Source organism: Mytilus trossulus, chromosome 10, assembly GCF_036588685.1.
Source record: "Mytilus trossulus isolate FHL-02 chromosome 10, PNRI_Mtr1.1.1.hap1, whole genome shotgun sequence".
Taxonomy (NCBI): Eukaryota; Metazoa; Mollusca; class Bivalvia; order Mytilida; family Mytilidae; genus Mytilus; species Mytilus trossulus.
Window position 1 is genome coordinate 27,052,442 of NC_086382.1, and position 14,914 is coordinate 27,067,355.

At 32.4% G+C, this 14,914-nt stretch overlaps 1 protein-coding gene across 1 annotated transcript in view; it reads left to right on the plus strand.

The window, feature by feature from the left end:
• The window catches only part of LOC134687127 (ATP-dependent RNA helicase DHX33-like), a 39,794-nt gene that overhangs the window by 12,736 nt on the left and 12,144 nt on the right, over window positions 1-14,914 (plus strand). Inside the window, exons 5-12 of the mRNA XM_063547141.1 lie at window positions 5,021-5,092; window positions 8,387-8,496; window positions 9,080-9,197; window positions 10,077-10,175; window positions 11,339-11,424; window positions 11,692-11,863; window positions 12,602-12,699; window positions 14,253-14,426. Coding sequence (XP_063403211.1) covers window positions 5,021-5,092; window positions 8,387-8,496; window positions 9,080-9,197; window positions 10,077-10,175; window positions 11,339-11,424; window positions 11,692-11,863; window positions 12,602-12,699; window positions 14,253-14,426 — 929 coding nt within the window. The remainder of the gene's footprint in view (window positions 1-5,020; window positions 5,093-8,386; window positions 8,497-9,079; window positions 9,198-10,076; window positions 10,176-11,338; window positions 11,425-11,691; window positions 11,864-12,601; window positions 12,700-14,252; window positions 14,427-14,914) is intronic.

The following is a 14,914-nucleotide window of genomic DNA, read 5'->3' on the forward strand; positions in this document are numbered from 1 at the left end:
GCACCCAATGTAGCTCTTTTCGGAGCAGGCGAACGTAGCCTGAAGCATAAATTTTTAGAAAGACCAGGTAAAAACCTATGAAATTCATACAGTTTTGAATATGAAAAATGTGCATGTATCATGTCTGCATGGGTGTGCACATGGCCTGATTTCATGTTTTTTATGCATAGATTAGGCAATGTTTTCCCCATTTTCTCTGGATAAAACTTTTTGGTACTATTAAAAGTACAATTTATTTTTATTTCATTATAAACTAGAGAAAATTCTGATTCTAATGATATCTAGTTTTATACAAGTATCTTCATTAACATTAACACCACTAAGGGTCAATTATAGATGGTCCCTCAAAATATGACGTCATAGAAAAAAACTGTTGATTGCACTCTTAGGGTAACTGGTTTGCACTATGATGCTGCATTCACAAGGAATTGAAATTAGATTCGCATTAATTAATTAGAATAAGTTAAATTCGCATTAGAAATGTTTTTAATAGTTTAAACATATTTATTTATAGTGGATTGGGAAACAAATTTTACAACTTACTGTGAAAGTACTTTAATTCGTGGGTATCAATTTTCGTGGTTTGAGGAAAATTTACATGTTCGTGGGTTTTGAAATTCGTGGATTTTAGTTTTCTAAAAATAAAAAAGGAATTAAATTAAAGCCAGGTCACAAATAGTTTGGATTGAGGAAATTGCAAAGTAAACATTGATCCGTGTAAATCGTAGTAATAACACTAATTAGCCCCTGATAAAGTGATCAACAGATTAAAGACCATTGAAGGTGTTAATTAAGCCATAAACATGTCACCTAAAGAAAGCAGTAACAGAAGTAAATGCTATAAACGTATCTTGAATTGTCAAATAATTCTTATCAAAATCAAACCCAGCATGAATTTATAATTTCCCATATGTACGAGAACTACGAGGATATAATGAACACTTTATCATACTAGCATATCAATACTGGAAATCTGACTTTCATCGATCAAAAATATTTTTGAGAGAAGTAAAGGATCAAAAGTTGTACAGTATTATAGATTAAATGGGTATAATCATGCATGCGGTTGTAGTTCTATGACTGCTATTTAAGAATTCTTAGATTTGACGTTATTCAATATATTCTCTAGATCATATCAGTAATCAAACCTACCGATGGGGATCTTCCCTTGTCTTGATTTGCTCAATGGTTGTTTTATATCGTTGGACACTTAAATTCGTGGATAAAGTCACCAACGAAAACCACGAAAATTGGTACCCCACGAATAAAAGTACTTTCACAGTATATTAATCCCTTTCCACAATGTTTTACATCAAAATGTAAATTCTAATTTGAATTGCATTGCACATCAAATTAACTGTTCAAACAACACTTACTTTTATTTCGTATTAAAAAAACGCATTTCTAATGGGATTTGGATAATGCGAATTAGCCAATTCAAATCAATTTGAATTAAAAGGGAAGAGTGTGTGAACGTGATTAACAAATTCGATTCAAATTCAAGTTGAATGAAATGTACGTGTGAATGAGGCATTAGAATGAATAAGCTTCTTTTCAGATTCTTTATTCTATTTGGCTGCTGGTGTAATGAGTAAGTCCTTTTTTAGCTCACCTGGCCCGAAGGGCCAAGTGAGCTTATGCCATCACTTGGCGTCCGTCGTCGTCCGTCGTCTGTCGTCGTCGTCTGTCGTCGTAAACTATTTCAAGAATCTTCTCCTCTGAAACTACTGGGCCAAATACTTCCAAACTTTAACTGAATGTTCCTTAGGGTATCTAGTTTATAAATTGTATCCGAGGTTTTGATCTGTCAACAAACATGGTCGCCATTGCTAAAAATAGAACATTGGGGTCAAATACAGTTTTTGGCTTATTTCTCAAAAACCAAAGCATTTAGAGCAAAACTGACATGGGGTAATATTGTTTATCAGGTCAAGATCTATCTGCCCTGAAATTTTCAGATGAATCAGACAACCCTTTGTTGGGTTGCTGCCCCTTAATTGGTAATTTTAAGGAAATTTTGCTGTTTTTATACGACCGCAAATTTTGAAAAAATTTTCGTCGTATATTGCTATCACGTTGGCGTCGTCGTCGTCGTCGTCGTCGTCGTCGTCGTCGTCGTCGTCGTCGTCCGAATACTTTTAGTTTTCGCACTCTAACTTTAGTAAAAGTGAAAAGAAATCTATGAAATTTTAACACAAGGTTTATGACCATAAAAGGAAGGCTGGTATTGATTTTGGGAGTTTTGGTCCCAACATTTTAGGAATTAGGGGCCAAAAAGGGCCCAAATAAGCATTTTCTTGGTTTTCGCACTATAACTTTAGTTTAAGTTGATAGAAATCTATGAAATTTTGACACAAGGTTTATGACCACAAAAGAAAGGTTGGGATTGATTTTGGGAGTTTTGGTTTCAACAGTTTAGGAATTAGGGGCCAAAAAAGGGCCCAAATAAGCATTATTCTTGGTTTTCGCACAATAACTTTAGGTAAAGTAAATAGAAATCAATGAAATTTAAACACAATGTTTATGACCACAAAAGGAAGGTTGGTATTGATTTTGGGAGTTTCGGTCCCAACAGTTTAGGAATTAGGGGCCAAAAAGGGACCCAAGTAAGCATTTTTCTTGGTTTTCGCACCATAGCGTTAGTATAAGTAAATAGAAATCTATGAAATTTAAACACAAGGTTTATGACTATTAAAGGAAGGTTGGTATTGATTTTGGGAGTTTTGGTCCCAACAGTTAAGGAAAAAGGGGCCCAAAGGGTCCAAAATTAAATTTTGTTTGATTTCATCAAAATTGAATAATTGGGGTTCTTTAATATGCCGAATCTAACTGTGTATGTTGATTCTTAATTTTTGGTCCCGTTTTCAAATTGGTCTACATTAAGGTCCAAAGGGTCCAAAATTAAACTAAGTTTGATTTTAACAAAAATTGAAACCTTTGGGTTCTTTGATATGCTGAATGTAAACATGTACTTAGATTTTTGATTATGGGCCCAGTTTTCAAGTTGGTCCAAATCAGGATCTAAAATTATTATATTAAGTATTGTGCAATAGCAAGTCTTTTCAATTGCACAGTATTGTGCAATGGCAAGAAATATATAATTTCACAATATTGTGAAATAGCAATTTTTTTTTAATTAAGAGTTATCTTTCTTTGTCCAGTATAGTAAGCAAGAAATATCTGCAAGAATTTTTTTTTAATTGGAGTTATCTTTCTTTGTCCAGAATCAACTTAAATCTTTGTTATATACAATATAAAATGTATATTCACTTTTTACTACCAACTGATAAATTTAAATAATCTTTACCATTCAGTGATAACAAGCAGTTTTTTTACATCTTAATATTTTATGATGTATTTAAATGAGTAGTAATTGTTGCAAACTCCATTAGAATATTTTAATTGAAATTAGTTTTGGAATAAGGGAAAGGGGGATGTGATTAAAAAATTGGGTTCAATTTTTCTCATTTGAAATTTCATAAATAAAAAGAAAATTTCTTCAAACATTTTTTTGAGAGGATTAATATTCAACAGCATAGTGAATTGCTCTAAGAGAAAACAAAAATTTTAAGTTCATTTGAATACATTCATTCTGTGTCAGAAACCTATGCTGTGTCAACTATTTAATCACAATCCAAATTTAGAGCGGAATCCAGCTTGAATGTTGTGTCCATACTTGCCCCAACCGTTCAGGGTACGACCTCTGCGGTCGTATAAAGCTACGCCCTGCGGAGCATCTGGTTGGTTATTATCTTGAATATTATTATAGATAGAGATAAACTGTAGACAGCAATAATGTTCAGCAAAGTAAGATTTACAAATAAGTCAACATGACCGAAATGGTCAGTTGACCCCTTTAGGAGTTATGCCCTTTATAGTCAATTTTTAACCATTTTTTGTAAATCTTGGTTATCTTTTACAAAAATCTTCTCCTCTGAAACTACTGGGCCAAATACTTCCAAACTTTAACTGAATGTTCCTTAGGGTATCTAGTTTATAAATTGTATCCGAAGTTTTGATCTATCAACAAACATGGTGGCCATTACTAAAAATAGAACATAGGGGTCAAATGCAGTTTTGGCTTATAACTCAAAAACAAAAGCATTTAGAGCAAATCTGACATGGGGTAATATTGTTTATCAGGTCAAGATCTATCTGCCCTGAAATTTTCAGATGAATCAGACAACCTGTTGTTGGGTTGCTGCCCCTGAATTGATAATTTTAAGGAAATTTTGCTGTTTTTGGTTATTATCTTGAATATTATTATAGATAGAGATAAACTTTAAAGTGAGCAATAATGTTCAGCAAAGTAAGTTCTACAAATAAGTCTATCTGACCAAAATTGTCAATTGACCCCTTAAGGAGTTATTGCCCTTTAAAGATTTTTTTCACAATTTGTTCATCATGTTGACTTACTTTAAAAAATCTTCTCCTTTGAAACTGCTGTATCAATTTCAGCCAAACTTACGCTAAATGAGTTTCATAGTATCTAGTATAAATTTTATATTTTATTTCCTTTGTATGTCAAGAAACATAGCTTTTATGGGTAAAATAGAACATCGGAGAAAATGATTTTTTTTTTGCTTTTGAAGAAAATAGGACAATCCAAAAAACATTTAAATAAATTGAAAAGCCAAAATAATCATTGATGAGAGATTTAACAAAAAGAATTAAGGTGAGCGATGCAGGCTCTTGAGAGCCTCTTGTTTTATGCCCCACCTACGATAGTCTGTCTGTCCCGCTTCAGGTTAAAGTTTTTGGTCAAGGTAGTTTTTGATGAAGTTGAAGTCCAATCAACTTCAAACTTAGTACACATGTTCCCTATGATATGATCTTTCTAATTTTAATGCCAAATTAGAGTTTTTATCCCAATGTCACAGTCCACTGAACATAGAAAATGATATTGCGAGTGGGGCATTCGTGTACTGAGGACACATTCTTGTTCTTATTTACACCCTTACAGAAGTATTTTGAAATAAGTTAAAAATCCATAACAATAGTTTTTCATTTACTTTTTCAGCCAAGAAGAGTAGCTGCTATAACTGTATCCCAAAGAGTTGCTCAGGAATCTGGTACCCTACTTGGGCATTTGGTAAGAGAGGCATCATAGTTGAGTTTATATATTTTATTTGCTGAATGGTGTTTGTGATGTACAATAATTGTTTACAAGTTTTAATGACATTCTTGCCAATTACAAGATAAATCATCGAAAAATTGAAATACATGATTTTGTTGTAAGATTTGAAAACAGTTCTATTTTTGAGTTAATTGTGCATTTTATGCCCCTGCTGTAGTAGAGGGGCATTAAGTTTCACCCTAATCCCTCTGTATGTCTCTAAATTGGTTTCCGTTCTCTAACTTTACTTTGCCTCAACCAAATGTTATGCAACTTATACACACTGCTTATTACATGAAAGCAAAGCCAAGTTTGAATTGCTGTTGCATCACTTTTACAATTCTCAAGTTATTCCCCTGTACAAATGGAAGTATGGCAGAAATTTTCGTGTCCATTCTCTTACTTAAGTTTGTGTCAACCAAGTGTTGAAAAAATGAAACTTATGCACAATGGTAATTACCACAAAACTCAGATCAAGTACAAATGTGGGTAGCTTCACTTTTACAGTTCCTGAGTTATGTCCCTTTATAACATTTGACACAATTCCCATTCAATTTATATATAAAGGAGAATACTGTCAAACCATTAATATTAATGTTTATAAGAGCATTAACGTTTATGTATCTTTTATATATGTGTTGCATGTGTTTAATGATACACAGTTTCAAAGGGAGATAATTCAAAAATCTTACCAGCTGTATATATTTAATTATTCAAATTCTATATATTCACAATTTTTATGAAATAGAAAAATATTTGGGGTGTTTTACAGATGTCAGGAAAGGAGGGTGTAATTTAAGATTTAAATTATTTAATTAGCAAAACAGTGAAATTTATATTTTACACCTCAGTAATCACACTGGTTCAAACTAGATTTTCATTAGTATAAACTCTTGCATTAAATTTACTCACTATATTATTTCGCTCTTTTTATTGGATATAAACTTTTCCTTTGTTGTTAATTGTTTATTTATACTATTGCAAAGTGTTTTCTTTACATTTTTGAATTTGATATTACGTTGAAATTAGATATTACATAAAAGCTACTTGGAATTTTTTGATTGCCTTTTTGAGTTAAAGTTACTTTTGAAGTTGATAGTAATGAACTTTTCCGCCGTTAAAGTATGTCTCGGGAATTAAGGGAAAGTAAGAACGTTAACTATAAACAATTGCATTGTGTTGGAATGTCTAGCCCTAATGTTACGGAGGATGTGTTCAGTTTGGAGAAGGAGATGACTCCAGTGAAGTCAAGAAGACTACAGAAAGTGGAGGAAATTGAGTCGGAGGTCGACAGCAATGACAGTGGTGAAAGCAGCGAGGAAGATGAGGAGTTGCAGAGGTTAAAGAAGGAGTTGGCGAAAGTAAAGCGGAAAAAGAAGGAACAAAAGTCGCAGGAGAAGAAAGAAAAGATCAGTCAGGAAAGGAGAAGGTTCAGTTAGACCCCTTTTTGGCCCCAAAATATAGCAGTTTTACAAAATTGTTAAAATGTAAATTTTTAGTTATTTATTGGACAGAAGAATGCTTCTGCTATGTACATATGGTCTGTTTTTGACATTACAATGCACATATATGGGGTACTAGCACCATTAAGTCATGCTAATTTACTGAAATCTTCACAATTCTAGCATTTTAGTTAATTTTTGACGGTTTTCTTGCAAAACGAACGTGGCCGCATTCGTGTTCATCTTTTATATTGAAATGTAAGCATACATGTGAACCTCCAGACGGGAGTACAAAACTCCCGTTTTCAGGGGTCCCCTCCTGTTGAAGAGGAAAAACTCCCATGCAGAAAAAAATTCATGAATGAAAATTTTCAGTCGCCATTTTTACTATTTTGTTTACAAAATTTATAATTGAGATTGTAAAAACCTGAGATTTTTTAAGTCGTAAAAACACGAGGTTTATCGAATGTATCCCGTGTAACCTGATTACGCAACATGTGGAGATTTTAATCCTTGCTAAAGGCTAATTAAAAATGATAATAGTTTGATTGAACAATTATAATGTGTTGGATTATCAATTACTCTATATATTTGACTTCTGTTTATGGCACACGCCAATGATGATAACTGAAAATACTGGCACTGACAGAAAATGGAATGTTGTTGTCTTAACAATTATAGGAAGTTTTTTGATGCCGAGAAAAACATTTATTGTATATGAAAATACTGGAAAAAGGAATGGTTGCAGCTCAATGTGAGTTGTTTGCTACACAAGCTGACTGAAAAATTATATAAGCAAAGTGATTATCTTGTACACCATTATGTGTTCAAAATGCCAAAACGACAGTTATCTCCGTCTTCAAAGACACCAATTTCAAAACAACAGAAATATTTGACCAAGTTCAACAATGCCTGGAAAGCTGACTTCAAATGGTGCCAACCCAGTTCCAAGGGCCAAGACCAGGCATAAAAGAGTTTAAACAATGACAATGATCAGTTTTCTGTTATCATATTAGTGCTTTTAACCATGCATACCCATTGTTATTGTTTGTTAATTTATTATTTATTTATTCATGTGTTATTATGAAATAAATGTATAGCATATATCTCTCTTATATCTCAAGCCAATGCCAATGAAAAACAAATAAAAAAAGATCATCATCAACAATGTAAAACAAAAGAAAAAAATATTCTTCTCAATTATTCCTTAATATATGCAGACTTTTAACTATAATGCCATTCACAAGGAAAATTGAAGAAAAAAATACAAAAATGACAGATTTTTACATCATATGGTTAGTTTTATGTTGAAAAATATGTCGATAAAAAACCTCCTGATCGGAGGTCCAAAATCCTGACCAAAATTTACAAATCTCCTGATCTGAATTTTACAGTCCATCACATGTATGTGTAAGTTGTATTTTATGATAATACATAACATATATAAAGGTTGAGAATAAACAGGGATGCAGCCACTTTCATTTTTGACAAAAACAATCTGAAAAGTGACATTTTTTGGCATAATTGGTAGATTTTTCATATGTGAGCTTGAATCAGATCGTTTTAATGTCTAAATCAGTTAAAATCTTTCACATAAACTAATTGATTTAAATGAAGTATACACCTAAGTGTAAAAAAAGTGGTCAAAATCTTTTGTCTGATGAACCTTAAATTTGAGGCGAAAATTGTTCCTTACTGGACCTACTCTTTTTCTGTCTTTGGGACTATAACCTACCAGAGATCAAGGTGAACATTACATAACATGTCACCATACAGCCCTTAACAGTAAGCATGGTTGGTAAACTAATAGCATTTTTTTGTATTACAGGTGGGGTACTCAGTAAGATTTGAAGATGTCACATCAGAATCAACCAAAATAAAATACATGACGGATGGTATGTTACTCAGGGAATCAACATTAGATCCACTTATGAAGAGGTGAGTGGTCAGTTATAATAAGGAGAGTTGACATAAGTCCTCTCCTGATGAGACAGTACCTTCTGAGGGAGTTAATGTAGAATTAAGTCAACTAACAGTATCAGTCATAGTGTTAAGAATTGTGCTAAAGTTAAAAGTACCCTTTTGTGTCGTCACTTTATTGTGATGTTGATAATAATATTGAATAGAAAGTGGTAATGAATATGTTTTATTTATATTTGAAAACATGTGAATTAAATTGATATATTATATATAAGTATGAGAAAGCAAATTTACAGATCTAACATTGTTAGGTTGATGTTTAGACAAGTTTTATACATATATATATATAAACGAGTCTAAATTGAAAACTACGTTCAAACCTATGATTGCGTTGGATAAAAAACGCAATTTTCATACATGTGCATGTAAAACAAATTTCGTTGTAGAAGGGTCTAAAAACAGCACAAACAACATTTTCCAAAAGACCAAAAACGTGAAAAAGAATATTTAAACAAAACGCATTTGACTAACAGGTTGAACAACTGATGTTCTTTAACCCTGCTGACTGCCATTGGCGATTGTCATATATATATACTTGCAGGTATTCAATAATTGTACTAGATGAAGCTCATGAAAGAACAATTCACACAGATGTCTTATTTGGAGTTGTTAAAAAGGCACAAAGAGATAGAAAAAAGAAAGGACTGAAGCCATTAAAGGTTTGGTTTGGTTTGTCCTTATTGTTATAACAATTCATCCAAACACTCAGTTTTACAAACACAAGTATGTCTTTGACATCTCCATTGTTTTGATTATTAATTTATATGCCCCTCTCACTCGGTTGAAGAGGGCTTGAAATGTTACCCGTGGACCCTTGACTGTCCTTCTGTCTGTACCAGTTATGTTTCCACACTCTTAATTAAGTGCTTCATGCATTCTTTTCCCCCCAACATATTCTTCTCTTAGTTAGTTTCCTGTTGATGGAAATTTTTTTTTCAAATGAAGCATTAATTTATTTATTGTTTAAATCATACTGTCACCTTTATGTATGAGGATGATGTGGCTGTAAGGGTGTATTATGTCGAAGGTTTCTAGCATAAAAATGAATAAAAGTCCAAATAAAAATTTGGGGCATACCTAATTATACTATAACAGACAATAGTCATGATAGTCCTATTGTTTTTATTGATTTTTATGCCTCACTATAACAGACAATAGTCCTATTGTTTTTATTGATTTGTATGCCTCTGTCTAGAAGCAGGCTCTCTGACTTTACTTTACCTCAATAATCAAATGTTGTGAAACTTATACAGAATGCTTATTACCACTGAAACAGTTTCAAAGAAAACCAAATGTCAATAGGTCTAAACTTTTTACTAGCAGGGGCATCTGTGTCCCATTGACACGTTTTTCATTTATTTTTTTTGTACTGGTGTTTTGATGGACAATATATCCATATATATGTGTGGTCTTGGGCAAAATATATTGGTAAATGTGATAACTTTTATATCAATATTTGCTAAATTTGTCAACAAGTGTAGACATGCACATGTACATGAATTGTATTTTAATATGTATTATACTTTTTTACCTTTCAGATAATAGTTATGTCTGCTACAATGGATGTTGATCATTTCTCTAATTACTTCAACAAAGCACCTGTTTTATACCTGGAAGGTAGACAGTATCCAGTACAGGTAGGAATTATTTATCTGTTAATTTAGTAGTGAATGCAACTTTTGTAGTTACACTATTGCCTTTTAGGTATAAGCTTGAAATAATCAATTTTAGCTCAAAGATGTTATATACAGGCATGAATTAAGGTCAAGTTACAGTAAATGGGCTATGTCACAGATTTCAGTAAAATTTGGCATATGACTCTGGCTCGATGAAATTCAACTGAAAATCGAAAAAAAAGTGCATTTATCTCATTTATCATTTAAAAATATTACTGATCGAATTCTTACAAAATGGGTGAACATTTGTATAGAAAGCACATAAAATCGACTAAAACCCTTCTAAAATTTGTCTTAAAATCGCCAAATCTCTAATTCTACGCCATAGATTTTTCTTAAAAAACTACATGTTGTTGATACATAAATTTCTGTTATAATGATGCAAAATAAAGAAAGGGTCACCGACTTCGTTTTTACGGTATTCATCATTCAAAGTTGCGTTCTTTGTGAAAAAATCCAACAAAATGTCATAATAATCGTAACGTTATCGTGTTGTAGGCCGTAAATGTGATTTTTGACGTTTTTCACTACCAACATGGTACCAAATTGATAATTAGACAAAAAAAGAAGTCGGGGACCCTATGATTATTTTATATCATTAAAACAGAAATTTATGTGTCAACAATATATTGTTTTTTAAGAAAAATCTATGGAACAGAATTAGAGTTTTGGCGATTTTAAGACAAATTTTAGAAGGTTTTTCGCAGATTTTATGTGCTTTCTACACAAATATTCACCCATATTAAAAGAAATCAATCTGCAATTTTTTAGATAATAAAAGAGATAAATGTATTTTTTTTCAGTTGTAGTTCAACGAGCCAAGGTTGTATGCAAATTTTTAGCAAAATCTGCGACATAGCCCATTTACTGACCTTAAGATGATGGAGATCTACATGTACAGTAAGTTCAGAATTAACTACAATTTTTTTTCTGACCTTAAATGCTATGATTATTGTCCAATCCGTTTCAGTTGCTGCAATGTTGTAATTAAAATTTACCATTGAAATTTAGACTATTCCTTACCTAAATAATATTTTCAGCAACATAGAAATATTTTTTTATATAATAAAAAGTCTGATTACATGTAAACAATTAATTGAGTTTGAGTTTGTTTTACATTGTAGGTATTTTACTCCACCACAACTCAGTCAGACTATGTTATGGCAGCTGTTGTAACGCTATTCCAGTTACATAGAGATCATCCACCTAAGTGAGTGATCTTATTCATAAAGACTTTTTTTATTTTTTTTTATAGGAAACCATTTTTGGTGGATTTCAAGGGGATAGATAAAACTACAAATTTAAATGTATGATAACAACAAATTTTCTATAGGCTTGAATGCGAACTTTGACAATTGAAGAAATAACATATCCACAAAAATAAATGAATTCCTAGTAAGCTATAGTGCAATATACTGTATGACATCTTGATAATTATTTATTTTTTCTCATAACGTTTCTCAATTTGAATTTACAGCCAAGATGTCCTAATATTTATGACTGGACAAGAAGAGATTGAGTCAACTGTCCGGTGTATACGAGATATATCTAAAGACATGGTAGGAGAAGGGCCTCCATTAGTTGTCTGCCCTTTGTATGCTGCACTACCGTCTCATCTACAGTTAAAAGTTTTCAATAAAACAGCAGAGGTAAGGGGGTCTCTATGAGAGTGTCAAAAAGTAAATCACAAAAAGACTGAACTCTGAGGAAAATTTAAACCGAAGGTCCCTAATCCAATGGCAAAATGAAAAGCTCAAACACATCAAACAAATGGATGACTACTGTCATATTCCTTACTAGGTACAGGCAGTTTCTTATGTAGAAATTGGTGAATAAAACTTGGTTTTATAGCTAATTAAACCTCTTACTTGTATGACAGTTGGTAGTAGTGGTTTGCAAATGATTTTTTTCATTATATCATCCCTAGTTTATACAGTCTTATCCAGTGAAACTGTAAAATATTAGAATAGTTGAATATTGAAACACAAAATTAATGTCATTGAAATTTTTCCAATGTTTGACTAATAATTTAGGAATGACTGCACCCAATTTTTTATATTATTTGAAATAGACAGAAAAAATATGACAGATTTTCTTATACATGTAGTTTAATTCTAAATTCCATTTAAGCTGAAGTAAATCATGAAAAAACTTTCATGACATCACAGTCACATGACTAAATTATGTCTATGAGTTGATAGACTAAACACTGTCACCCAATCAGAAGACGCATTACAACCAAAATCAAATTGAAAAATAATCATGAATAATTTTTGCCTAATTGTAAGTTGATGCATTGTATAATATTAAATATTAGTGTGAATTCAAGTGTTTGTATAGTACATTTTGTTATTTATTTCTATTTCGAATGTCATTTGATTTTAAAGGGATCCAGAAAAGTGATAGTAGCCACTAATATAGCGGAGACATCTGTGACCATACATGGCATCAAATTTGTGATAGACACAGGAGTTGTCAAAGCAAAGTAAGCATCAAGAATATCAAATATGTCAATCTGATACTGTGGATTCATTAATATTCGTTGGATACCAATTTTCGTGGGTACTGGTGAACCACGAATTCAAATGTCCAACAAATAGCATATTTTGAATAGATTTTACAGTGTTTGATAAAACCACAAAATCAAATGTCCACGAATATGCAAGTTTTCATCTTCGCTAGCCAAGGGTTACGATCCACTCCCGCTCTCTTCACCCTTGGCGGATTGAGATAAAATTTCGGAGACACAAGGTTAGGATTTTTATTGGTTGCAGTCAAAACTCGCTGCATCCAATCAAAAAGCGACTATAACATGATCACGTGTATAAATGTAGAAAGTGTTTGTAAACAATTACCATGTGTTTATTGTGCAACAAGTCTTTACATCCCTTAGCATACAACTATATTTAATGACAACTTGAATGTTTTTAATCAACCATTAGAACTTCTTGTGTATTTTTCATGCACTAATACATGAATGTTGACATATATTTTCATTTCCGGCTTTACCAAGAGAGCCGTGGTGAAGTTGTTAGTGCATCGGACTACTAACACAAAGGTTCCTGGTTCGATTCCCGTTCAGGATTAAAATTTCAGGAACTCAATTTTCAGCTCTCCCTTGACACCATTTGCGAGTATGGTCTTAAGGAAACAATGATAGTCCGTCGGAAGGGGACGATAAATGGCTGACCCGTGTTAAGAGAGAGCCATATCTCTTGCACGTTAAAGACACCCTTGTAGATATCGAAAAAGAGTAGGCTAATGCCGCTACAAGGCAGCACTCGCACCTGCAAAGTGGAAAGGGATTAATATAAGTTGCAAAACTTGTTTCCCAATCCACTCTTAATAAATATGTTTAAACTAAACTAAACCAAGTTTGTAGAATATAGATGCTACCGTGTTTTTACCTCCAGATTGAAGAGTTAAAGTGCTACCATTGGTCAAGAATTATGTATTCGGAATGGGAGTGATTTTTATCTTCCGATAGATGGCGCAACATTGTTATCACAAATGTTGGCTCAATCCGCCAAGGGTGAAGAGAGCGGGAGTGGATCGTAACCCTTGGCTAGCGAAGATGGCAAGTTTTCAGCAATCCACGAAAAAAAATGAATCCACAGTTTATATTTTGGTTATCTTATTTGCTTTTTTTCAATTATAGATTTCACATTGAACTAACCATGGGGAAAATGGCAAAATAAAAAAGATGTATACAGATAGTTGAAGAAATATAAGATTTTTTTTATTTTGCTGCTCTTGAAATCATCTTAGCAAATTAGATATTAACATTTGGAGCAATACCTTGAAAAGATGTTAATGCACACAACAAACGAAAAGTTTATCATTTGTAAGCTTGTTTCTGTACAGGATTTATTTATATCATATCATTTCATAGATTGAAGAGTAAAAATGGTATTTTTAATTTTCTATAATTAGTTAAAAAAAAAAAAGGGGGCCATAAATTTGATAAGAATGGATGTAAAATCAAATCAAATTGATCTAATTTTCGTGAAATTCACAGTTAATATTATATGATTTCAGATTGTACAACCCTAACAGTGGCCTTGACCTGTTAAAGGTTGTGAGAATATCAAAAGCTCAGGCTTTACAGAGGACAGGAAGAGCTGGGCGAGAAAGTTCTGGAACTTGTTATAGAATTTATACAGAAGAAGAATTTGACAGTTTTAAGAAAAATACTGTACCAGAAATCCTCAGGTATTTTGAGTCAAATTAGATTTTGTAATCTTTTACATGTCCACATATAAAAGCGTATACTTCCATTCAATTCAGACATGTGTATATCTTCTTGTTTTAATTTTGTTTTTATGTCCCACCTACGATAGTAGAAGGGCATTATGTTTTCTGGTCTGTGCGTCTGTCCGTTCCTTGGTCGGTTCTTCCGTCCGTTCGTCCTGCTTCAGGTTAAAGTTTTTGGTCAAGGTAGTTTTTGATGAAGTTAAAGTTTAATCAACTTGAAATTTAGTACACATGTTCCCCTTTATATAAACTTTCTAATTTTCATGCCAAATTAAAGTTTTGACCCCAATTTCAAGGTCCACTGAACATAAAAAATGATAGTGGGAAGTTCATGTTATAGTTTTGGTTAAAGTTTTTGTTCAAGGTAGATTTTGATGAATTTGAAGTCACATCAACTTCAAATTTTGTGCGAATGGGGCATCTGTGTACTATGGACACATTCTTGT